Genomic DNA, 27,034 nt, shown 5'->3' with positions numbered 1-27,034 from the left:
TTCTACTAGTACACATAAATACACACACAGATACATATATATATATATATATATATATATATATATATATATATATATATATATATATATATATATATATATATATATATATATATATATATATATATATATATATATATATATATATATATATATATATATATATATATATATATATATATATATATATATATATATATATATATATATATATATATATATATATATATATATATATATATATATATATATATATATATATATCTGTGTGTGTGTGCCTCTATCAAAAGTGTTTCAACGTTCGTATAAAACTTGATACAAATCCGATGCTAATGTTGCCCATTTTGTATAAACCTTATACTTTTTGACCCGTCAAAAAAAGAGAGAGAAAGTGAGAGAGAGAATTCGATGAGCGTACGTTTATAGAATTTATTACAACAAGCAATACAATATAGTTAAACTGCTGCGTAGGACATTCGTAAGATACGTCTGCAAAATATGAACTGCAAATACAAACTTCGTGAATTTCCCGAACAGACCTCAGTGTGTTAAACTCGCAGCACAGAACAAAGTTCGTCTGCTTGTTTGTTCAGCTGCTAGCATTAAACACCCCTGCTACAGAAAGACCTGTACACAGCTAAATGTAAGAGTTCGCTGTTTTACAGCCGAATGCGGATGAAACAACGCGCGCGTGCGATACACACCGCAGAAGAATAGTTGACTAGGGTGGTTGCTTGGGCTAGTTGGTAATTCATGATCAAAAATAACGTACAGCGCGAAGGACAAGGACAGCGATAGACGACATACACGGCGCTGACAGCGCTGTGTATGTCGTCTATCGCTATCGATAGACGACATCGCTGATAGACGACATCGCTGTCAGCGCTGTGTATGTCGTCTATCGCTGTCCTTGTCCTTCGCGTGGTATGTTATTTTTGATCAAGACTGCATCATAAGAATGCATCACCAACTAGCCCAGCACCAAGTTTTATTGAAGAATAGTTGCGCGTACCTTTCTGTTGATCGAACCTTTGACGCAGCGCAGCTCCCCGAGTATGGCGGACAGGAAAGACGTCTTGCCGCAGCCCACCTGACCGACGACGGCCACCAGCTGACCCTGAGCGATGCGAACGTCCACGTCCTGCAGGACGAGCCGCTCCTGGCGGTGCCAGCTGAACGACGCCTGGCGTATGGTCACCGCGTCGGCTGCGAAACGGAGGCTGCCGCGGCTTTCTTGCAGGTATTTTTTTTTAAATTTAACAGTACTGCAGGCCAGATTGGCCCAAGCAGGAGGGGCATGAAAACGCAAATCATAACAGCACGTACATGCAAAAAGAAGGAAAGAAACATACGTTGCCTGTGACATAAAACAGAATAAAAAATTAAAAGATGACAGAGCAGAAACGAAAAGCAATGAATATTGAAATTTTTCATAAGAAAATTGTTTCCTTTCTACTGAAGAAACAAAGTTAGAAGAGCCTGTTCTATATCAGGAGAGGGGAAAACCTATTCAGGAAGCGCGTTCGAATCGGCTATTGTTTGAGGGAAGAAACTGTGCTTAAATGAGTATCGACGGCACTTAAAAATGGAGCCGCGCTAAATATCAGTTGGGACGCAGCAAGATTCACTGGGGACGAAAGATGAACCGCTCCGCGTAACGGTGTGGCACGAAGATTCCTCTCGACTGCCACGAGACACTGCGTGTTCTCTTTAAAGGAAATATTTGAAACAACGCGAAAGAGGAGTGCGATAAATACGCGACTGGTGCATCACGCCTGAGGAACAGTAAAAAAAAAAAATCGCGATGCTCTTTCACTCTGTGAAGAAGAATAAGCAGCGAAGCTGTGTGTGTGGGCCTGTCGATGGCCAGCTGCACCTCCGCCGAGGGTCGGCCCGGCATTGCACTATCTTCGGGATAGGACCACGTAATGGCGTTTTGTTTAAATAGGGCAGTCTTTAGTTACACGTACGTAGAGGCTTTGCGTACGTAGAGCTTCTACGTGTGAGCAGTGCGCATGCGTAGAACGCAGCGGGCGCGCGCGCGTCTCAAGGACGTACGTGAGATTCAATTCTTTGCGTGCGTTTCTTGCGCACGTAGACAGCTTCGTGCAGGAGTTCCGCAAGATCACGAACAAGCGATAGCGGGCCGCGCGCGCGCAGACGGCTCACATCGAAACACGGCGACAGGATTGAATTGGCTACGGCCGTGTTCACATTTCCCGATAGATGGGGCTACGGGGTCCCTCTTGGCGTGCGTCGCGTACGTGTAGCTAAAAGCGTTTCAGATGGCGTGCACGTAAGGTGCGTAGGCTTTTCACGTTTGCGTACGTGAAGCCTCTACGTACGTGTAACTAAAACTGTCTAATCACGGCGCGTACTCAGCGGCACGAACGCGGGTGGCGTCTGAGGCGGACGCCGGAGGAGAAGGCTCAAGCTTTGTGTCGACACATGGACACGATTCTGGGGGAAACCCTTAAAAGCTTCGCTGTAAAAGTCAGCGTTGTCGGTAGCGGGACCTTACAAAGCCAGAAAAGACGCGAAAACGGATTGCAGATGGCGAAACTGTATTGCCCACCGAAAACCAGGTTCATGTGACTTCATGGATCTTGACATCGCCACATCGATATTAGTATTGCTTTTTTTTTTTTACAGCGAAGCTGTCTATAACTAGGATCCCAGGATTTCTTCGTGGCGTAACGCCGACAGAAAACTATCATCATCAGTGGCGAATATCGCCGAATGCAATGGCAGAGGCTACAAGCACTCAGCAAAGTGAAGCGAATAGTATACGTATATTGTCTATAATCACGCATACAACATACAGAACCGCATACGTTTCAATCAAGCACAAACTCAAAACGAGCATACGAACCACATAGTTGACGATAAGGCGCTCCTGCGCCTACGTGCAATGCGACGCACGCAGCCTTCTTCGCATACGTTTCCCGGTAAAGATAGTTGTTGCCCAAGCTGCCGCGGCGACGGCAGCTTGTGACGTGGGTAGTGACGTCCCTAGCCTTTCGTATATAAAATAACCAGCCTATCAACTGATGTCAATGATGTTGCAGCACCACTATGGGCGGCGGCGTGCTGCCGAAATTACGATTGCTCCCATTACTACCAGTAGTCTAAATTACCATTACTGCCATTGCTCTAAAGCCGTAAAGCATTGCATATCCCCTTCAGCAGTTGTAGTCGTGGTTTTCAACAGCTTCGCTGGACATTCACTTTCGCAAGGCCGGGATGGTGAGTCAGTTTCGCATAATCATACCGTTTTATCAACTAATAGTGATGCTTGAGCTGATTCACAAGTCTCAACGAAGAAAATTTTGAGAACTCTTTCCACGCAACGTCAGCCCTAATGCAGAAGTACTTTGACATCTCTGACATCAAGTTGAGATGCACAGGCGGTTTGACTAGGACGTTAGATTTGCGAGAGAAAGACGAGCTTGCAACTTCTTTTTTTTCAGTGTAAGCTACCTTCGCTTGCCAAACAAATGGGAAAGTACATTTGAAAGACTATTCTATGTGTCTAGAAAGCCACTCTTGCGGGATCGTTAGCGACATTCTAAGCCGCCGCGCCCTCTGAAAAAGGTGCGCGGGCCTCGAGATGTGCGCTAAAAAAAAAGGGGGGGGGGGGCACTTTCGGCTCGCGTTTGCTTGCTACGGTCGTTGCTCGAAAAATTTGCGCCGCGCTCATTCTTCGCTGCACAATTTGTGCGAACACGGGACCCAAGCGACGTCTACTTTTGTACAGTTAAGCAGACACTGTTGGAGAATTGCCGCTAAAATTGCGCAAACCACAGTTTGGCGCTAACTACCGTGTGACGGGGAATTTAATCCGATAATTTTTTGTACTTACATGTTCCCGTCCACAACCCTGGTGGTCTCAAGCGAGTGAGTGATGTCGAAATGAGAGGGTGCTGCAGCAGCTCAAACTTGCTTTATAATGCGGACTCCGAGTGTGTATAACGTAACGTAACCCTGAAGGCTGTGCAGATGCAATCGGCTCGTCTCGATGTTAGAATGTGTGTATTAGTGTAAAGTATACACACAATGTCGTAGAGCAGTGTGCGCTGCGAAAGCTCCTGATGTCGTTAACGCTAGTTCTTTACCAACACTTTCGTTGTCGCGCGCTGTTATCGACTAGTTACCGTTACAGCTGCGCAACTTGCTTAGCTAAAGTGAAGCCTAATCTCCGTTTAGACAATGAACTTTGACCTTTACTAGATTAAACATGCTGTCCTTCTCTAAAGCATGATGTTCAGGTCTAACACTCCTGCTGAACGCATATATATTAATTTCCCTTTTTTTTGCATAGCGTAACAGCATCATGGTGCATGCAAGATTAGCTTACAGCAGAAATGCATTGGAGCTTCGCGTTCTCCGTGGAAGTTAGAAGCGACGTCAAAACCAAGTCTCTCAGAAGTACCTTCAAGACTTCGTTGTTTGTTTCATCGGTCTAAATAGGTGCGAAGAGCCTCTTTTTCTCGAGTTTTGTGCACTTTTAGTCAATCCTAAGTGGGTAGTTGTCTAGTTACGTAAATTTAGGAAAAAATGGAAAACAATAAGAATGACACGTGGGTGTTGGGATCAATCAATTAGCCGGAATGGCGTGAGAAAAGTAGACCGCGCCAGTAAAACGCAGCAAAGACTAGCTACTCTAACCCAAGCGCGCAGTCGCAAGGCTGCCTGAGTTATGCGTAGGTACAAGCAGAAGTCGGTAGACCAAAATTTACATCAGCAGGTTATACTTAAAGTATATGATAGACGCAGGGTCTCTTTCTTTTCAATAAATCTTTTCAGCGTCCTTTTAAGAAAAGAAAGGGGGTGGAGGGGTGGTCTCTATTCTTTTCGTTCTCGTTCCAACTGACCAGCCGCGGTAGCTCTTTGGATATATGGAGTTGGGCCGCCGAGCTAGAAGCCGCGGCTTTTTTCGATAGAGGCCGCATTTTGATAGGGGCGAAACGCAAAAGCACCCGTGCACGCAGGCTCAGGTGCACGTTGATGAGCCCCTGGTGCTCAATATCTTTTCACTGTCCTCTACTTCGGCATGTCTTCATAATCAGATCATAGTCTTGGCACGTAACAGCGGAGAAACGTTTTTTGAACTGTGTGCTTATTAAACCCGAAAACGTGAAGCATCCCCCCATCAACTCTTTCTTTAGACGAGGGTGTTCGCCTCGTACGCCGAGACTGGAATATGAATACGCAACATTATTAACGCGATAGCGTTAAGGAGCTCGTGTCGCAGAATAGCCGGTGTCGGCGTCGTCGTCGGCGTTGGCCGTGAGCAAAAATGTCGCATTATTCTCAGAAGCAACCGAGCGAAATGGAGGGCACCGTGCCGTCGGTGTAATATATCGCGTGCTGCAGAGTCGCAAGCTGCGCACCAAACATGGCCTACCCCCATACGGCTGGTTGCCCACTTGGTTGGGGTCGACGTCCTCGCTCAACAGAAACTCTTTCATGCGGCCCATAGCGACGTTGCACTGCGCACAAATACCAGCAAAATAAATGTCACAAACCATATTTGCTTGCTGAAAGAAAAGATGCATTAGGGATATACACAGTGAAATTTAATGAAACAAGCAGAGGGTATAAGTAAAGAAGGAGCTCCAAGGACCGGAAGCCTGTGCTTCCCTCTGTTGCAAAGTGTATAGCAAAAGAAGCCAACAAAAAAAGACACCGAGGACAACATAGAAGAACTTAGTTGTACTTACTAATTGAATTTAAGAAATGATAAAATAATGGACATAAAGGTGGATGACAAAAACAACTGGCAGCAAGTGGGAAACGAATCCACGTCTTCGCATTGTGCGTGCGATGCTCTTACCAACTGAGCTACTGTAGTGCCGTTTTCCCATCCACTTTCTTGGTTATTTATGTTTTACTACTAGAACTAATCCTGAGAGTGTTAGCCAGCGCCACCACTCACAAACCTTGGCGGCGGATGGGGAACATCCCTTCTGCCGCAGGCCTCACGAGTACGTGGTCTATTTGGTGACGCAACTGGTCAGTAAGCCCACACATGCTACCTGAAGCCATTAGATTTGACGGATTCGAGACCCTGGGGACCCTTATAATTACGAGGGCCTCGAAGTTACTGTGGCTTAAATTGGAATGTAGAAACCAATGAAGATAACGTGTCGCCGGTGGGAGCCGAACCCACAACCTCCGCATTACCCGTGCGCTGCACTACCACTTGTGATACGGCGACGGCTATCAATTGGGCCACTAAGTGTTGTCCGAAAAGTTATCTTTTCGTCCACTTTCATTTTTTTCTTTATCTTCTATATTCCAATTTCAACTATAGTTAAGTTCCCCGATGCTTTCCTTGGCTTCATTGTCTGCTGGCTTTCTGTGGTCATCAATCATATATATATATATATATATATATATATATATATATATATATATATATATATATATATATATATATATATATATATATATATATATATAGGCCAGTGGTGACATATTTAAAGACATGCTAGCGGACACTACAATTCTACAACTAATAAAAATACGAAGAAGACACCAATAATAGACAACCCACAACGATTTGGACTGCAGGTTACTCGTATACAGAGGTCACCTATATATTGTGGCCACCCGCCGTGGTTGCCCAGTGGCTGTGGCGTTGGGCTGCTGAGCACGAGGTCGCGGGATCGAATCCCGGCCACGGAGGCCGCATTTCGATGGGGCCGAAATGCGAAAACACCCGTGGTGCTTAGATTTAGGTGCACGTTAAAGAACCCCGCAGGAGGTCGAAATTTCCGGAATCCTCCAGTACGGGCGCCTCATAATCAGAAAGTGGTTTTGGCAGGTAAAACCCAATAATTTTTTTTTATATATTGTGGCGCTGTCGCGAGTAGGGAAGAGCAAGAATTGCCGAGTGAGCTTCGTTTCCGGAAGTAACGTCTAGGTAAGGGCCGATTTACGCTCGAGCCGCCCACCGCCGCAAGCCGCACGCATGCGGTCGCGCGAAAAATTGCACGCATCCAGCACTTGTGCACGAATTTCGGTTTAAAATGTGTAAGGTATACACTGTGCACACAGTGTAAATGGTAATTTGTGCACAAGTGCTGGATACGTGCAAATTTTCGCGCGACCGCACGCGTGCGGCTTGCGGCGGCTCGAGCGTAAATCGGCACTAAGAGCGACGGTGAAGTGAAGGACACGACTTCCAGTGTTTTGTGTCGTTGTGTCGTGAACTTCTTCTCTTGTCCTTTGTGTTTTTGACTGGTTTTTTCGTTCAAGTATGTACCAACTGGCCCAGATTTCAACCCTTCCATTACCGCGCATCCCAGACTCCGCGCAAGAGCTCTGCAATTTGCGCCACTCGGTATGCACGGGCCGCCACAGCGGAGGAGCGAACCGGCGACCTCTTACGTAGCTGCGGAACGCAATAAGCGCCGAGATACGGCTGCGGCAAAGGAGCGTGACGTTAGGCCCCGCCTCAGTTCAGCATTCGAAGTCGCCCACCACTACGCAGCCGACGATGAGGTCCGGGATGAGAAGCAGCGAGAAGCGCAGCGTGTTGAACAGCGCCAGGGACACGAACGCCGTCACGGGATCCAGACCGTGCGAGCCCACCATCAGGAAGGTCATGAAGGTCACCAGCGACACCTGGGACGAGCGCGCATTGTTTATTTTACAATTGGACTGGCGAATCGGTGCAACACACGGTGTTAAGAATGGCGAGCTGCAATGCAAGATTGCCACCCAGTTACGACTGGGGAAAGCAACATCTCGGGAGCATCGCCGCGAACTTCTAGCCACCGCGTGACTAAAACGACTTTGTGCGGGGAACAAGACGCGCATCCTCCACTCTCCGTCGCTTCAGCTAGGATGCGTTCGATGAAGCGGGCTTTGTGCTGAAACCGCCGCCATCCTCTAGCCTTATCGCCGTTGTGACGGAATGAGTTCGGCGGGCGAACTATTGTGCCCCAACTCCCCAGCGCGCACCTAATCTGCTACGCGTGAGCGAGCTGCCGCGGGAAAGCCGTTTTTTGTTGCTTCCCACGCGCCGACCGGGATGCAGGACAACGAGCTACCCAGAATGGCTCCGAGCTACCCGGAATGGCTCCCCTCTGACGTCGGTTCCGGACATTCGCCCGTAGGTGCCTTTGTGTGTGTAAACTGTCCTGCGGGGCGCCGGCGAGTTTACAATGAGTAAACGAACGTTCGCATCACCGTGTATCGCGGGAGAACCGAGTGTTTAAAAACTGCTGTGGTGCGAATGCTCGGGACACTTTTTCTTAAGCAGTCATGTTGGACTGACACTCTTTTCTTAAGCAGTCATGTTAGACTGATGCACTTTTTCTCAAGCAGTCATGTTAGACTGATATAAATACTGTAATTAAACCCATATTCCTCGTTCTCGATTAGAAGCAGTTCTTCCCTTCATCAACGTCCTCAGCGTGGATAAGTTGGACGACGGCATGGGCCAGCTACCTTCGAATGCATGCCGGACTCCAATCTTGACAACGGATCACGAGCGATAGGATTGAGCCCCCAATCCTGACGACGGGTACTAAATTCGCGACTTTGTGGCATTGGCTTGATCCGTAATATGGTGCGGCGTTGCAATATTTGTTTTTTAAGTGGGCACACAAAACAGCCTTAAAGACTTCTAGAGACTAGGAAGAAACGACGTCAGCGTTTACTCTCAACTGCCTTCGTTAATTGCGTCGCTCGATAGGGAAGTTGTAACACTCACATGTAAGTGAGAACTAAAGGTTATTTGCCACGCAGTGTCAGGTAACGAAAACACCGGTACAACAAGGATGGTAAATGAAGAAAATAATGAAGGAAGGAAAAAAAAAGAAGCCAATCCGAGACGGTGAGCGAAGCACCATTCCTCTGTTGCTTTACCGCTGGCATTCACTCGTTTCTGAAGTAACCAATGCAGTTGGAGCTCGCGTCGTGTGTTTTTTGCGCTGTTTTCCATACCGTCCTTTCCTCTAGCTGAAAGAGGCAGTGGTGCTGAATTGGAGCTACTCGCATTACAGCGGCACTTTAATACGCCCAGCGTAGAAGCCCTTAGGTAACCGCACGAACTAACCGTGCCGACTTCTTCTTACCGACGAGTTGCTATATTTACCGAAGTCTACTTCCATCTCCCGTTTTCTATGTAATACACTGATGGGGACCTCTCAGGTTAAACTAAACGGTGTTGGACATGTTGGCTCTCACCAGGAAAGATATGCAGTTCCAGACAAAGTTCATGAGGCTGAAGTAGAAGGCGATCTTTCGCAGCATCTCCATCTCGGCCTTGCGCACATCCACCACGCGTTGCTGGAAAGGCTCTTCCCATGCGTACAGTTTCAGGATCTTTGAGAGATGAAGAAAAAGAAAAAAACGAGTGTCGTTCAGAAGGGAGTTGAAGACGTGTAGGCCTCAAGAGGTTAAGGCAACATCAATAGATAGTTTCAGGATCTTTGAGAGATGAAGAAAAAAAAACGAGTGCCGATCAGAAAGGAGTTGAAGACGTGTAGGCCTCAAGAGGTTAAAGCAACAGCAATAGATAGCGCCGACAATGCTTAGAAGGACATGGGCAGCATGCGAGCAATAATACTGTTACGCGCTAATCGAATATGATGATGTATATCCTCAGATTTAGTGAAACATATCCCGCACCTCCACTAAAAAAAAAAAAAAAATGTTGGGTGGAAGAACAGTATAGGGGGGAAATCTATTCACAGGGTGTATTTACAAGGGTAGCAAGCAATGTCTAAGATTGAATTGAGCCAACGTCACGCAAGGCATGTCGTCGCCATCGGATCACGCAGTGGCCATTTTTGGTACGTCGAGCTACGTACAAGGGTCTCCGGGATATAGTATATTAGTTACGATACCTTATGTAACAGATATTACTGAACAGTCTCTAAGTTTCCACCGTTTGTCTCCCCGCCACGACGTAAAAGCAAATGCAATACAACTGCTCACCTTGATACCGCTGAACAGCTCGTGCACGTATTTGACTCGCTTGTCTTTCTTCTCCATTTGAAGCGTCTGCGTGCAAAATCGGATATGGCCAATGCATGATACGCGCGCAACTCTAGAACGATGTTTTATGCTAGTTGTGCCAGCTGAAGCTCATTGTTTACAAGCCCACCGAAGGTAAACACCGTATAAGTTTAATATAAGTTTAATTTCACCTGAAAACGGCATCAATGGTACGTCAGTGGGACGACCCGCATGTTTATTTCAATGTTCCTTCTCGTATTTCAGTCCTTGAGGCTCCGTAAATGTTCTCGTATATTGCTAAATATTGCTTTTTTAATTTAATGCAGTCTACATAGGCTGAATAAAAGTTAACTAGGCTCGAGCAGAAAACCGTCAATATCCATGACATCACGGCGGCCTGGTGCAGAAATTTCAAGGCGGCATTGCCATTCCTTATGAAGTCTCTTCTGTGTTACCAAGCCAGTCCTTACAATAACAGTTTTTTCCCGGTATAGTTGAAAAGTAATTATTTAGAGGCACACAAATTATCGTTCTTGACAGTGTTCCTTTAAAGAAAACATCACGTCAGCTTCAAGACGCAAGCGTATCCGGTAACAAACCGTAGGTAAAGTAAATCTATAGGAGGTTTAGAGAACATAACAATAGCGCATGCTAATTCAAACATACTAACTATTATGCGTATGACACACTATAATCAAGACTTTATTCTTTCCGCAACATGTACGAAAGTTCGAATATGGTCCACACGCGATGTTACATGTTGCCTTGAAATACTGTCCGTCAAAACTGCTCACTATTGCCCTCACGCCTCGTGCACCGCAACAGTTTGGGCATTTGAGTTACGCAGCGAGTTCCTTGTACACGACAATTATTCTTATGCATTTTCCTAGCAATCCATGCTTGAGAAGAGAAACAGAGGACTCCATTCTGCGTCTCTGATGTGAAAGCGTTCCATCGCTGGATGGAGTCGCGGATTTCGCTGTACTCAAATGATTGTTGGTGCGCACTTTCCACTGTCCGCTCATTTTAGTTCTATTTACCATCCGCCCATCCCCCCGCCCACTGCCCCTCTGTTCATATCTCGCTCCTTACGAATGCGTTTGAAGGTAACTGCTCTACGAAATCTCAGGCAACTGCGAGCTCCTGATGGCAAGGCACGAAAAGGCTGGGTTCATAAAGGGTCACAACTTCGCGGAAACGGCGTCACACTGGAGGCGGCCACCTCGCTCTTCGCCGCACGTTCGATAGTGCTCTTACTTAGCATTTCGCTTGTTTAGCGCTACTGCATGATTGTACCGAGGCGCCGGTGACATATACGTTTACCTCACGCTAGCGGGACAGCGTGTGGGCTCAAGCTTGGCATCACTCTGCGGAGGAAAGAGAGGAGAGGGGGGGGGGCGGAGTACTTCTGAATGGATGATGGCACTTCCGTTCGTTGCGTATACCTGAACGACCTGCACCCTGCGGGCGAAGAAGAACGAGCAGAAGAGCACGACCATAACGACGCCGACGGCGACGAGGCAGGAGGGGCCCAGGTACTGCCACAGCATGGCCATGGTGATGAGCAGGCGCAGCGGGGCGCCCCACAGCTCGCCGGCGAAGAGCACCGCCTGGTACACCTTGTCCGTGTCCAACGTGATGCTGTTGATCACCTCTCCCGCCGAGCGCTGTTCGCCACCCGTCGACCAGGCCGTCAGCACCTGCGCGCGTGGCACGCGCCGGCAAGGCGACTCACGGAGAGGAGAGGCCAGGGACAGCGTTCGGATTGGCTCAAAAGTCTTCCTTGGCTTCACGAATACATAGTATGCACGTACGTCATTCAACGATACTCCGCGGCTTCCGGTTTACGGCAGCGCCATGTTGGGGAACCTATATAGGCCTATGCCAGCCTATGCGCGCGCCTGTTGATAAGGTACCCCGAGATGGCAGAAGGTAGTACGGAAGCCGACGACAGCAGCGGATGTGACGACACGTGCACACTATGTATTGGTTGCGTGAACGATTAGCGTTAGGGTAGTTGTTGCCGGAAGTCACAAAGCACGAGCATTAGTTTGATTTACTGAGGCACAGATGAATGGTTGACGAAGAAAATCTCCATTGTGGATAACTAGGACGCCGTGGCGTAGATCTCCTCGATGATTTGCGGCATGGTTCGCTCGTTGTGGTGTTCTAACGACAAAAGTGTCTAAGGTTCTGCAGTCGTACATGACACTTTCACGTCTACGTTGCTGGCTCTTAAACAAAAGTTATGTGGTTAGTTGCTGTTAACTTTTGCATCTTCTGTTGTGTGTATGAGACAGAAATTTGGAGCTTACAGATGATTTTGTCTGCTCGAGAAAGGCGCTCGTGAACTTGAAACTCCGCGGAGGCGCAGTTTTTTTCTATCGTGTAAGCCTTATCGGAATGTGGTTGCCGCGGCTGAAACACTAACCCTCGACTTTACGTTCTCGAAAAGAACACTGCGTCTGCCAGCCAGACGCATCGGCCATCGCCACATTTTGTGTGAGCGTGTCTCGTCTTTCTAGAGCGCACTCACACCGAGTGCCATGGCACCCGCCGTGGTGGCGCTGTGGCTAATGGCGTCGCGCTGCTAAGCTCGCGAGGTCGCGGGATCGAATTCCGGCCGCGACGGCCCTATTGGTTTCCGAGCTATTGCGTGCACGATAAATAACCCCTGGCGGTCAAAATGAATCAGAGGCCCCCCACTACGGCGTGCCTCGTAATCATATAGTGATTATGGCACGTCGAACGCCATAATTTTTAATTAAACTGAGTGCCATGTAAGTCAGCGTCTTCGACAAGGCGAAAGTAATTTCTTACTGAATCCGTAACCCGCTGTTAGGCCGTAGTGAGTGCCGCGAAATATTCGGTTAGCTTGTTCACAAGGTGCTAACACATTGCGGCCAGTATTTCAGTACTGAATCGCGAAGCCCAGAATAGATGAGCCGCGGCTAGCGGAAGACAAAGATAACTATTCGCGAGAAGTGTGTTCAACGTGGCGGCCGCTTTAGATCCGCTCAGCGGAAGCACAGTTGCTAGAAAAAGAGCGCGGAGTCCAATTCCACAGCAAGAGACCAGCAATGCAAAAAAAAAAAAGACTGTGCACTGCGCGTGTCATTCGCATACCTTTCGATAAAGGAAAGCTACGAGGGTAGTCTTGATGCGCAACGCCAGGCAGCAGCTGAGGTAGTAGACCTGCGAGTAGAGCAGGTTGACCAGCACGCTCGCCACCGCCATGAGCACTGCGTACAGGTAGCCCTTCCACGCGGGTTCCCGCGAGCTGCCGAACTGGATGAGGGCGCTGCAAACAGGGGTGGTATACGGAATGACTCTTGAGTCCGAGCTTGCTGGTAACGCGTTACTGTGGAAATGCGGTAACATTGCGAAAAGGTGGCACGTGACCGGCAAATACGAACGCAGTTTTGTCCTGTCGTTGATGCGTGGTCGCGTCCCATTTTTTCGCGAAGTTCTCGTCGTATTCTCGCTTCAATAGGTACGGGGTCAACAGATATTTCATTAGAGTCAAGCTATTGTAACTATTGTAACTATTGTAGCTACAATACAATTGTATTGTAGCTATTTCATTAGAGTCATGCTATTGTAACTATTGTAACTATTGTAGCTATTGTAACTATTGTAACTAATCAAGAGGATCCGGTAACGACAAAGGGGCTGGGGTCTCAATAACTTGTGCGTCGCCCGAGTTAACGTACCATGAAAGTTGCTGCTTAAAGGTCACTAAGATCTGCAAATGATGAAACGTGTCATTCTTCTTTTTTTATGGTAGTAAGGACTGATGACCTTCTTATAGACAGACTGTATGACACACACAATGCGTAAAAGTAGGCGGTCAGCTTTGGATTTGAAGAGAGTTTACACCAACGAGCGTGTCAGGGTCGTGCCGTTCTTCTCGAGTGACGCCGTCTCCCTCGTTTTCAACAACGAGATGGACCTCAAGCGACACATCTACTTGACCGTGGTAGGAAGAACAAATCTGTATACGGCGAGTAAGACACGTGTGTGTTGGAAGGTATGCATGGTATTATAGCACTTGGTGTCGCGTCTCACTAGACAACGATGTTCGCGTGTGTTTCAAATCCCCCCCCCCCCCCCCCCCTCTGTTCGCTGCTGTTGATTTCCGACCGTGCAGACTCGTCCTCTCTTGCTGTCGCCCGTCTTTCGTGCCCGAAAGCCTGCATTTAATTGCTACGGCATAGCCATTTCAGAGCTGTGATATTTACTACAGCGGTTTATAGCGGGCTAAATGCGGGGTTAACGTCTTGACGTTGGGAAACGTGTCACGATAACAGCAGCAGTCTTACTCCATCAGGTAGATGGGCAGGAACATGCCGACGCAGAAGAGCGTCTCCAGCGCTGCGATCTGGACGAGGGGACCTGCAAACGCCCTCAGCAATGCGAACATCAGCGAGCCTCTGTCGGCGTGCTCTTTTCCTTCCTCGGGGCCTCCTCTCTTCACCCTGTCAAGGAGCCAGGGGGACCGTACACGTTAGGGCACTTGAGATAAAGGATACGTCATTCCGCGTAGCAGTTGGACACTGTTTGACTGAATGCATGGGTCGGGGCTATTCGCTTACACTTAGGCATAAGAAGTAAGTTGCAGTGAGAGCGCGAGTCGTCGAGTTGGAACTTGCGTTTGTTGTGTCTTTGATGAACGAAACAATTTAGAGCGTAGTGCCGGCATTTGCGGTTGGTCCGCTTTCCCTTACTTAGCTTGTGGTAGCTCGTCGACAATCGCGGCGGCATGCAAAGGAAGCTTAAGAATGACGCTGAAACGGATCCCCAGTAAAGAAGAGTTGGCAGAACGAGGCCGTAAACGTGCCGAAAGTGCTCGAAAACTTTACACCGCCATGCAAAAAAGTTTTGTTATACGCAATTAAACCCATGCTCTCCGGCAGGTGCGAGTTGCCAGTGCCTGAGCGATCGGCGGCAGCCATCTTTTATTCCTTTCGGAACGGGGCAGCCTGCGGCTATTCCGGAGAAAATTCAGTTTTGTTCGGCATAGTAATGTATCTTTATCGCGTACACGTCACTACGACGCGGTGAGTGTTTGCGGTTTTGTGACGTCGCGTACGTGACAGGCAGGTGAAGTGGGTTCAGCCCGAAAACTTTTGACCAATAGCAGAGGGCTAATGGCGAAAGAGAGTCGAATGAGAAATAACTATTTTTCTTTCGTTCAGTTAAATCATGTGTATACACGTCGTATCAGATGGGGAGCTGTCGCGGTTTTCGTGACGTCGCGTGATAGGCAGGTTAAGTGGGGGTGCTCCAAAAAAGTTTTTGACTAATAGTAAAGGGCTGATTGCAGAATTGGAATAGAAAAGTTTGGAATAGTTTTACCTTATAGCGCTCCAGTGCCTTCCCCAGTATTCGTCCCAATTTTATATGCCTTGCAAAATCGGCAGGTGTACAGTGCGTAAATAACGAAAAAAAATGTTTACCATAATTACATTTCTTGCGAGGATTGATGACTACTCACTTTAGCCGCCAGCCCACCTTTACTAAAGGGAGGATGCCACTGGCAAGCACTTCCGTACCCGCCGTGGTTGCTCAGTGGCTATGGTGTTAGGCTGCTGAGCACGAGGTCGCGGGATCGAATCCCGGTCACGGCGGCCGCATTTCGATGGGGGCGAAATGCGAAAACACCCGTGTACTTAGATTTAGGTGCATGTTAAAGAACCCCAGGTGGTCAAAATTTCCGGAGTCCCCCACTACGGCGTGCCTCATAATCAGAAAGTGGTTTTGGCACGCAAAACCCCATATATTATTAAGCACTTCCGAGCAAACACCACGATATATGATTACGACGCGCGCCGTAATGCAGTGTGCATTACAGAATCAGACTTCGAGACAGCAGGGTTTATGCGGTGGTACTGCAAGAAAACCTTGCGAGCTGATAATTTGCATAGTGCAAAAAAAACAGTTTATTACCAAGAAATAAAAGTCCACGCTTGCGCGTGGTTCTAGCGGGTTCAGTTCCCTGTTTTATTCGTCCCGTTTTTGTTTAGTTAAGAGACGATGAACACTTCTTTTTTTTTTAGCCAGTAGAGCGCCCGTGTTCTATCTGGCAAACAAAACGTATCAGCAAAACGCGATTCTGTCATCTTTGTCGCGTAAATATCAGTGTTGCACTATTAGCAAAGCTAAAAAAAAAGAAAAAACACGCTGGATCTAACTTCACTCTGACTCACTCGGGACTCCATCGTTGTAGCAGCATGTTGGAGCAAGCCGATGGATTCATCTCCTCCGCGAGGGCAGGGATGTCGTCCTCGGTCAGAGTCGTGCGGAAGCCTTTCACAATCAAGCTGTGCACAGGAAAGAAAAAAAAATGTACGCGTATAAGGCATTTCTTCAGGCGGCGCATACGTATTAACTGCAGAATAGGCCATTTACGAGTCTTCAATGGTTACGACGTGTTCAAGCGCCCGTGAAAGGCTTATTTCCATGCTTTCATTGAATCCAAGTGTGTCTTCAATAATTCGCGCCGTGTCTCCGAATGTTTCTTCGTTACGTTTAACGAAAAAAAAAATGCAGCAAGTACTGCGCAACGTTGCAGCAACATTTAGAAGACACAACGCCAGCGCAGCTCGTGACAACTAGAGAGTTGCGGCTGTCCAAATATGCACGTGCCGTCTGGATTTAAAACCTCGTGAAACCTTCGTCGCAGTAAACACCCGACTCATCACCGCGTCCTGCTATCGCATCGCGTATGCGGTGCTAACTTTGACGAAGTACTAGATGCAGTAGCGTTACAACAAACTATATAGCATAACTATTCGATCGCACTGAAGCGTTGCCTCTTTGGACGAACGCGCACTGGCAAAAAACGTCTGCATCCTTGCCGTCTGCATCCTTGCCGTCTGCATCCGTGTCGTCACATTAGACTGCTCCTAAACGCTACCACTAAACGTAGGTGCGCGCAATCGGCCACAGCTTATTAATTAGTCTCGTCACCTTTGCGACTTGCCCATCGTCACGGTCTGTGTGTAGACAGAAGTTTCGTAGCGTCACGTGACACACCACTTACGGGTTCATCCATTGGAACGTCATCCTCGATGGAAAGGAACTCTCGGCCACCGGCGCCTTCACCTTCTGAAAAAAAGAAAAAGGAAACGGGGGCCACGAAAGAGTGAAATGCTGGTCAATTCGTGCAAGCTTAATTTCTTGGATACCTATATAGGCTCTCGCGTTTCCCGTAAATTGAATGCACGCGTGCGTAAAACCACCTCGAAAAGAAAACAACGGGAGGTGAAATGGAGCTGTGTATCAACGTCGACGTGCTCACCAGCTTCTCGTGGCGAGTCAAGTCCGCGAACGAGTTCATCACGAGAACGACGGCCGACATGATCACCACGACTCCGTGCATGTGGGCGCCACTGTTGGACCACGACCGGAAATCCTGCACCGTGAAGAAGCGAGTGTTGTGAATGGTGTACTGAGTGCACTCTTAAGAACGTGACATCACATTTCGATTCGTTTGCTAGCGTCATGGGACCTTCGCGACTACGCTGTTTTCCTTGTAAGGGGGTTCCCGAATCAAGTAACCAAAAATTCACTTTTTTGTTCGGGCCTCCCGCATTTTGTGATGAGAAAAAAAAAGAGATTAAAATTGAATTGTATAACCTGCCTTAATTTGCTCAGGACATACCGTTGAATACCGAAAGGCGAATACATTCGCTAGGCTTCTAATCATTTATGCTGACTGCAACCAATTTATTAGGTGTACAAGAACAAATCTCCATTGTTGTTTGCCACATTTTGCGATGGAGATTGCACTGTTCATTTACTGCACAACGTCGTGGTAACTCAGTGCTCTCTGAAGCGGGTAGAGATTACTCGAAAGACTTAAAATCAAGTTTCAGCCGCTAGATTTCAAGCTCGTGTTTGCTTCTTGCTAAAAGAGCACATTCGCAAACGCCTATAAAGCGTGTCCATGCTGGTTACCTAGAAAGAAATCTTCGTACATGAAAGCACTTTGTTCTGCAGGGATCAGACACTTCGTGTACGAAAAGCACTGGAATTCCCTATTCATTCCAACCTGCGAGTTTTCTTAAGCATCTTGTAAGGAATAGAAGGAACTGTGTGCTCTAGAGTATACGTTTCCTAAGCCTACCGTAATCATACGCTAACTATTGTCATAAACTGCTGTTACCATGCACTCTTACGTCTTTACAGCCACTGGAAAGAAGCACTGCCTGTCACCTGCCTTGCCTTACTGCTCATCTAACTGCCTCTTCTCCGATGCTCAATACGCACGTAGCAGTTGTGTCACGGCTGCTGTTATCTATTTTACGTATACGCTTATTCAGATGAACGTGCTTTTTCCTGTCTGATTATAGCCTCATTAGGCAGACAGAGTGCCTCACGTTCTGCAGGGGTGGCGAATTTCTCACATTATTTCAGCGACACGTCGAGAGTTTTAACAGCCTATGTGAGCTCGTCGTTTACAAAGATAAATGTGGTGCACGTCAGGTCAGGCAGACTAAGGGCCCCGTAACACACAAGTGAAATGACTAGCCTCCTTCACGGTGTTACCTTTGATGCAGGCTACGTATGAGTGAATGAAAACAATAATAATGTGCAGTTATCTATACAGTTCAGAAACATTGGCTCGCTATTTTTCACACCTTTCTGGAGTTTTAATGAAGCGTACATGTAGACTTGGGGCAAGGCATGTACCGTTTAACTGATTGACCGGTTGGTCAACAAGGACGATCACACCTCCCTAATCTGCGGGTTGAGGTGGCAGTCGCCGCGAGAGTGCGCATATCGCACTGACATCCACGCAGCACAGTAGATTGTGCGGTCTCTACAGCTCCACCATGCAGCTGGAACTCCTTCAAACGCGGGCAGGGTACTTTCTTTTTGTTTGATGGTCGATCACAACTCTTGCAATCCGCCTATATCGCAGTGTAAAGTACGCGCTCTCGGGCACGGAAATTGGGAGTCCCGGCTTGACAACACAGGGTCGCGTAGCCACGTAACAACTAGAGTGTACTAGAATATGGTCTAGGTCATCATCATAATCATAAAAATAATATTAATCATCATCATAATCATCATCATCGTCAGCCTGGTTACGCCCACTGCAGGGCAAAGGCCTCTCCCATACTTCAACAACCCCGGTCACGTACTAATTCTGGCCATGTCGTCCCTGCAAACTTCTTAATCTCATCCGCCCACCTAACTTTGTGCCGCCCCCTGCTACGTCTAAGTACACTCTAGTAACAGCATGCCTCGTATGAGGTCTTGCTAGCGTGTGTTTTGCTACAGCGTTGGTTTTGAGCACCGTGTTCGAAAACAGAAAGGGCAGGTGACGTGAAGTCGTTACTCTGAACTGCACGGCTGGTGTTGACAAACGTTGTTTACTATATTACGCCACTATAAAGTGCTCCTATCAAGATGTACGAAAATACAAAAGCTTTGCTCTTGAAGTTCCATGTTTAGAAAATCGACCATTCATCGGCGTAGATCCAGCAACCACGAGCCACCTTCTTTTGGTCTAAAGCGACGTTTCTAGGAAATGCGCAGATTAAGCTGCGAAATATGTTTTAATTTGGTCTCCGTTATTGTTCCGATAGATGTTAGAACTCGAGTGTATTTTTCTAGCTTTAGCCGCACGTTTCAACAGGCGAGTGCGTAATCTTAGCTTTAACGCTGTCGTCCAGCAACATCCCAGTATGAAGGTACGCCTACCATGGTATCCGTGTAGATGCTGACGGACGTTATCGCCGACGCAGTCGAGAAGAGCAACCAGAATCCGAACTGCACTGCCGACGAACTCAGGCCACCCACCCTCATCATCGACTGCAGAGCACAGGCGAGTACCTGCTCGCATAAAAGAAGAAAACAACATCATCATAATGAAACCTCGTTGTACAATACACATAATTACCTTCAGTCAAGAATTCTCCGGGGACTTGTACAGTATAGTGTGTCCCTAGCTCACACGTGCAGATTCTGAATAAAAACAGTAATTTCGAATAGCTTCTAGTTTTGATTGCCCTTCCATTGTAGCAATGTACTACAGCTGATGCTGTAAGCAAGCCCGCGCGGAAAGAAAAGAAATGTGGGACTAGGGTTCTGTAAAGTGTCGGGTAGCAATGTTGGAACCGTACTTCGAGGCAAAGCCTAGAGAAAGTGCGGTACAAAAGTGCTGGAGTCCTGTGCGTTCTAAGAATTCGGTAGTACCTTTTTCAAGGCAGTAGATGAAACTGCTCCTGGCGCAGCAAACCCGCTCCCTACCAATTAATGATGTCTAATTTCTTTAATCCTTTAGACTATTAAATGCAGCGAACCCACGAGGGAACCGTGTTAGAGTGCGCACGTTTCGACTTTACAAATCGCAATTCGAACACAGATTTTTGGTTCATAATAGAGATATCTCGGCGTGCGTGATGAGTGAAGCATTATCGAGCACGAACACGAAGTGCAGCAATGGACTATAGTAACAAAGTTAGCGCTTGCGATTCAGATATTTGCCAAGGTCATGATTTCAAAAGATTGAACGCATGACCCTTAGTTTATAATACAGATATCTCTCGGCGGGTGTGCTGCCTGAAGCAATATCGAGGACGAACCTGAAGTCCAATAATGAACCGTAGTACCAAAGCAAGCGCTTGCGATTCAGACTTTTGCCAAGGTCATGATTTCAAAACAGAGGCCCACCAGCGTGAAGAACTTAAAGGTGGTGCCGGCGAATTCCTCCTTCAACAGGCTGTCTTCGGACAGCAGCAAGGACAGGTGTGCGGTGGCAGTGGCCACTGAGAGAATCTGCACGAGAAGAATGGCCAACGCGTTGTTGAACACCTGCGAATTGCGAGTGGCTGAAGCTGGCAAGTGAATGTGTACTTCAGCCAAAGACACACTGTACAAGCTCGGCCACAAAATTTGGTGCACACCACGGACACCTAAAGCAGATAAGTGCCGTCTGTCGCGTGTGTATGATTTCGCCTTCAACTACTACGTCATCGGAGCAGCAATTGACCGAACAAATGGAAGACGAAAATGTCAACTGAAACGTCCACCTCGATCTCTGAGGCTGCGTTTTTCTGAACACGGTATGCAAAAGCGCCCCGTACGGGTATTTCGTTGCTGACGATTTGTTTACCTCACCCAAAATTCAAAAAATGACAGAGGCAGCAAACGCGTCTTTATAGCCGTTCCACGCACCTATGATTTGCATAACTCGTTCGGAGCTGTACGCAATGCGCTTTGGAAAACGACGGCTTTAGTTGCCCCCTCCTCCTAATGACATCTCTCGTTTCCTGACTCAAACTTGGCTTATTTTTAACTATTTTTTTTCACTTCAGGGTGGCTGTTTCATCCTCTCCGGCGGATTGCCTCATCATGCATTGTTCCCCGTACAATCTTGTGAAAAGGCTGCCCAATCATGTGTGTTCGTACCAGAGGGGATAAAGGCGCAGTGCTCCACTAGCATCCTTCCGAGACCCCGAAGGCAGCTCAAGGGACTAATCGCTTTTCAAATTGGTTTTAACTAGACCGCTACACCACGAGCAAGAAAAATGCTTGGCTCACATGTGCCGGTTAGATACCGGAAGCGGCATACCAAAGTACGCGGACAAAGTAAACCACCTCCTCGGGCTAAAAATGGCAAAAAAAAGTTTTCTGGCTGCATAAAAAAAAAAATCTACGAAGCTCCTTCATATGACGTCGTGGGTGTCGCATGTTTTAAGCTGCAATCCCGGATTTTCCTGTCATTTCGCGGAATTCGAGACACTCTTCGCGGCTGCGTTTAGTGGTCTGTGACGACACAGCGGCCTACGCCGAATCAGTGTCGAAGTTCTCGAAAGCTGACGGCAGTAATACGAGCAAGTCACTTTCACACATTTCCGCAGCCATGCGACTTCACATTAGGTGCGATTATTTTACCTAATCGCTTCCGGATTAACGCTGAAAAGAATTGAAGCCAATGTAATAGAGGTCTCACGAGGACATGGAAACCCCCATAACCACTGTGGCTTCGTGCGCACCTATTCACGTGCACGCCTACATCAGCTATGCGCGCACATCTCTACATTAATTGGAGTGACTGACAGTGGAGCATGCGATGTCTGTGGCACGGAAGAAAACATCGACCACCTGCTGTGCCATTATCCACGACACACCCCTGAGAGACAAGAACTTGCCAAAGCTTTTCAAAAACTGGACAATCGGCCGCTTTCTGTGCAGGTGCTGCTGGAACACCGCCCCCATCGCCCGTCGGCCCATAAAGCGGTGAAGGCGCTTTTGTGCTTCTTAAGGACGACGGGCTTGTGCGACCATTTGTGACTATTAATGCAATTTCTGTAAGGCCACACACGTCAGCGAACGCACTGCAATTTCCTTCTTTCCTTCCCTCCTCTCTCTCCCTGTTATCTTTGCTTTCCCCCTTTCCCATTCCCCCGGTGTAGGGTAGCCAACCGGACGTGATTCTGGTTAACCTCCCTGCCTTCTTCTTATCTCTTTCCCCCCTCCCTCCATCTCGAAATGCCCCTATCAACAACAAACAAAAATTCTTGCTGGAAACTGGTTCGTGCTATCCGCAGCGGCTGTCCCATGCAGTGACATTTCGGCACTAGAACGCCACCAGGGTTTTGCACCATTAGCGGCCGCGTATAGGCTGACCATCTTGACGGAGCTGGCGACCGTCCATCGCAGAGGCCTGGCGTCGCTGCAGGCGATGCGGTAGAACTCGAAGGGCGCAGCCAGCCACAGGAACGCGCAGGGCAGCCAGGCGAGCAGGGTGCCGCGCAGGCAGGGAGACAGCGGGGGCATCGAGCCCGTCCACGAATCGTTGAGGCCGCCATCGCCGCGGGCGCCCAGGAGCTCATCACCGAGCTGCACGCCCGAGCCAGACACGCGCTTACTTCCCGAATTCCTTAAAAAAAATAATTAAATTATGGTGTTTTACGTGCCAAAACCACTTTCTGATTATGAGGCACGCCGTAGTGGAGGACTCCGGAGATTTCGACCACCTGGGGTTCTTTAACGTGCACCTAAATCTAAGTACACGGGTGTTTTCGCATTTCGCCCCCATCGAAATGCGGCCGCCGTGGCCGGGATTCGATCCCGCGACCTCGTGCTCAGCAGCCTAACACCATAGCCACTGAGAAACCGCGGCGGGTCCGAATTCCTTTCGTTGACGCGAACAAGGGATGCGCGCACGGGGTGACAACCGCGAGCCTATTATCACTGCTGGTGTTAAGTTTTAGGAGAATGCGTTGTTGGGCAAGTTGGTTCATTATATTTGGAAAGATTGGTTGCGCTTTGTAGACGATCACAAGGAAGAAGACAGGACAGGACAAGACAAGATGAAGACAGGACAAGTTGTCGTCACGGTTGCTCGGACCGTTCAGTATTTGTTTTTGTTTTGCTAGTGTTTTACGAGGTTGGGGGGATCCCTGTTTCGCTTTCCGCATCACACACATAAAAAAAGCGCCAAGGACCGGAGGAATCGACGTCAACGATGGGTGAACTGCACGGTGGCGTTTACTCGAAATAAGTGGGGGCAAAACGTGCGGACACCGGAGGCAAAATAACGCGCAGAAAGCGGCGAGAAACGGATTCATCGCAATGCGTTACATCGAGAGCGTCGTTAAAAAACACCCACTCTAAATGGAGCAAAATGTGAAACGCGAAAATAGGTCATCCGGGGAGAAATCTTCGGATAACGCTGACGGGTGAAACCCTCTAAGAACCGAAGTCAAGCCAAGTTCCTAGTTGTATGAAGTGTTTCCTAACCCTAAGATGGCGGTTGCAGTATTGGTGACGTGTATTTGAGACCGGGCATTTTTGTTCGCTGTCGTTGGCGTTTATTTCCTGAAAGTTCAAATGGTGTGGAAAACTGCCTTAGCCTAAATTTACTGGGCATCCACTTGCAGACGTCGCGTGCGTTTGTGTGTAACGAGTAATGATGAAAAGAAAGCTTGAACATGACGCTTAATGTAACCATGACTCTCTACTAGCCATGAACAATGTCATAAGTAACATTAGTACTGATATAAATCGTAAACAAAAGTATTTTAAGTCCTGTACTACCAGGTTTGACGAGAAGTTCGACAAGGTCTGTGTATCAAGGCTGTTATGTCGTGTTTATATTTGTTGCGTAAAAGAAAGAGGGTGGGGAGGACACCCAATATTAACCGGTGCACGCACTCGTAACAACTAGTTCAGTTCTTTCCATAATGCAACCCATACCCTATATAACATGCAAATAGATAATTGTTTTTGTAGTTATGGCCAGCAGTGGCTTCAATATTTACGCTACAGGTTACAAACTTTCTCGAAACTCTGAGCCGTATTTTCTGAAGAATACATCATTTTGGAGGCGTTAAGAAACACTAAGTAAATTCATTGCTAAGGGATCGAATCGTCAGCTCTCGAGACTGCGATTATGCCCCCATGGTTCGCACTGGAATTTCGATGCGCCGCGTAAACTTTTCGCGCACGTTCTTGGAACGAATTGGGGTGACCGTGCAACCAGGCGCATAACCTGGACCCTTTGGAATCGCCATAGATCTGCGACGAGCGAACGAGATTTTGCGCACATTCTGCTTACATTAAACAAGAACATAAAAAATCCTTTTTATGCTTCCTGCTTTAACGACTGCGTCGTTTTATTAACCGTTCACGAGAACGTAAAGAGTACATCCGGTGAATTCGGCGCGGAACCTTGATGAACAACCATCTCAGCTACACTTCGTGCGATGCGCGATAACTAGAATGGCAGCTACACCCATTTCCTCCGATTTGCTTGCGTCATTTCGGAATAAACAGTCTTACGCGCAAAATTTTAATGACGAATATTTAGGCAGCATCCCCCGACCGCAAGAGAGCGTCGGTCCCGTGCAAGCGGCACTTCTGACTAACGCGGTTAATAGCTTTGTCGGGAGCAGCCTCGATTAGCAGCAGCATCATCAAAAGCTCCACCAATTAACGAATCAATCAAAAGAAGGAGATCTCGCAAGGCTTCACAGATATGCTGTTAAGGCCAGTTTCATAACCATTGAACTGCTTCGGTGAAAGCGGTCGTGGAGCGGCATGCTCGGTGTCAAATGTCGAACAACGGCGAGCGACGTAACCTCCTTCTGAGTCTAGAAATTTGGCTTTCAGGCATAAGAATGGTCATAGAAATGTCTATGAGTATAGCTCGCTCGAACACACGTAACAATTCGGCAGAGGCGTTTAAGACTGCTTACGTCTGGCAATGCGAAAGCATTATAAAGTTCTTTTCGTGGTCTCTGCGCACAGTGTACGAGGCGGCGCTCCGGGTGGTGCGCCGTCACATGCCCAATGACGCACACATGCACGCACTAGGCCACACCTTTCAACGTGACGTATGCAATGACGCACGTACTAGGCCACACCTCCAATCAGCCAGAACCGCGGAGCCGCCGTGGCGTCGGGGGCGCGTGCCCGTCTCGCAACCCGGGGTGCGATTCTCACAGAGACATAACTTTAGTAAAATTAGCTTTTTAAAGCCATTAATTTACTTTATTTACAGGTACCGCCCTGAGAAATGTGACCTCAACCTGAGCATTTTTGACATTTCATACTCATTGCGCCGTCGGCCATGTTTGGTAATATTTATTGGGCACGACACCGACTCTATATATTTTCGCGTAATGGGGCACATAATGCTCTTGCATTAAAATATGCGCGGTTTTATTGGCCAGTAATTTGTGTTTCTCATGTTCGCATTGCACCAGCTCCACGTTAGAAGTCTCCCATATTTTGTACGGCTACGACGGGAACAGCCGACAGTGTGGTCACTAGTCAGCATTAACTGTCAATCAAACAGCACCAGCAAACGTGGCCGGGCAGTCTGGCCGAACAGCCAGCAAACAGACCCCCCAGTATGGCCGAAGCCTGCGAGAAGTCGCCTGCACAAATTCGCCGTTTCTGATGTATCGATTGTTCACACTGGCGTACATCTTCGAGGGAAAGATTGTTTTGTTTGTTTCTTTACTTCGCTATAGAACAGTGCTGCTCAATGCTCTTTTACAGCAGTTTTTTTATCGCTGAGTGGAACGTCCACAATTTAAAGGGCGGTTTCTCAAATTCTCTTAGACCTTCTCGCTAAGTACCCACTATGCTCACTATTTTGATTGGTGAGGCAAGCTCAGGCCGCAGAGTCCATTAGGCAGTATCTCAGCAGTAGCGGTACACCCGGGACCATCTGCGACAGGGAACGGTACGCACCCAGAGGGGAGTCTCGCACAGTCCGTGTGGATGGTTTGGAGGAAGCCGTGAATCGTAGCCGGCCATCCGATACAGGTTGGCTTCTCTGCTGATCCTCGCTTGCTACGAACGATCCGAACCACTGCCCGTGCGCACGAGGCCGCGTTATTTGGCTCTGAAGACTGCACGCGATGTTAGTGGCGATGGCAATGCGTGGCAAAAGAACACGTAGTGGTGATTATGATGAGGATGAAGACTATGTGGCAGCTGTGCTGAGAAGACATGAAAATGGACTTTTGTCGCTGTGTGGGCAATCCCTCTCGCGGCTGTGTGCCATGGCGGAAGGAATCAACACCAACGGCTAATTAGTACGGAAAGAGGCTTAGCTGACATAGGATGACGATGGCGATGATGACGACGACGACGACGAAGATAATGCAGTCACTGCCTTTTGAAGCTTTCGATGACATTTGGCCAATCCCCGCGAGTGGGTAAGCGCCACACTCATCAAGGACATCATCATCATCATCATCATCATCATCATCATCATCATCATCTTCGATGACATAAGCGGATAGGGTCAAAAAGAAAGGAAAAAAAACGAAATAAAAACGGAAGAAAAAGTAGCAGTTCTGCAACCAGTGGTTATCGCACGATCACCTCCGTTGATATTCGTCCCGCCACCACTCTTCGAGACATCGCCTTTTGCAAGACTTACGAAAAAGCTATTTCAATGGCGATTTCAACTCCGAAAAGCTCGCAAGTTGCTTTGGCCCAGATGTCATTGCTCAACCCACTACGAGGGATAAATAGAGTGGTTGTATAAAATGAAGGGAGCGCCACAAAATAATTTTACAAG

General features: G+C 47.8%; 1 protein-coding gene across 3 annotated transcripts in view; it reads right to left on the bottom strand.

Annotated features, from left to right (window-relative positions):
• LOC139049896 (multidrug resistance-associated protein 1-like) overlaps positions 1 to 26,334 on the bottom strand; it is a 56,568-nt gene extending 30,234 nt beyond the window's left edge. The window contains exons 1-15 of one of the 3 annotated variants that reach the window (XM_070525768.1): positions 26,197 to 26,334; positions 22,621 to 22,833; positions 20,662 to 20,766; positions 19,690 to 19,821; positions 17,279 to 17,392; positions 17,021 to 17,085; positions 16,185 to 16,298; positions 14,298 to 14,453; positions 13,102 to 13,276; positions 11,421 to 11,675; positions 9,955 to 10,020; positions 9,202 to 9,339; positions 7,489 to 7,632; positions 5,408 to 5,492; positions 1,013 to 1,206 (exon numbers count right to left, since the gene is read on the bottom strand). In XM_070525768.1, coding sequence (XP_070381869.1) covers positions 1,013 to 1,206; positions 5,408 to 5,492; positions 7,489 to 7,632; positions 9,202 to 9,339; positions 9,955 to 10,020; positions 11,421 to 11,675; positions 13,102 to 13,276; positions 14,298 to 14,453; positions 16,185 to 16,298; positions 17,021 to 17,085; positions 17,279 to 17,392; positions 19,690 to 19,821; positions 20,662 to 20,766; positions 22,621 to 22,833; positions 26,197 to 26,262 — 2,022 coding nt within the window. In that variant the 5' untranslated portion in view covers positions 26,263 to 26,334. Of the gene's footprint in view, positions 1 to 1,012; positions 1,221 to 5,407; positions 5,493 to 7,488; positions 7,633 to 9,201; positions 9,340 to 9,954; positions 10,021 to 11,420; positions 11,676 to 13,101; positions 13,277 to 14,297; positions 14,454 to 16,184; positions 16,299 to 17,020; positions 17,086 to 17,278; positions 17,393 to 19,689; positions 19,822 to 20,661; positions 20,767 to 22,620; positions 22,834 to 26,196 lie in introns of those variants that run through there. The other 2 variants (XM_070525770.1, XM_070525769.1) reach the window with 2 other exon arrangements.
• Between the last annotated feature and the right edge of the window lie 700 nt (positions 26,335 to 27,034).

Source organism: Dermacentor albipictus, chromosome 9 (assembly GCF_038994185.2).
Source record: "Dermacentor albipictus isolate Rhodes 1998 colony chromosome 9, USDA_Dalb.pri_finalv2, whole genome shotgun sequence".
Classification (NCBI taxonomy): domain Eukaryota; kingdom Metazoa; phylum Arthropoda; class Arachnida; order Ixodida; family Ixodidae; genus Dermacentor; species Dermacentor albipictus.
Note: the sequence above shows the minus strand (reverse complement) of the source record. Positions and strands in the feature narration are given on the sequence as shown.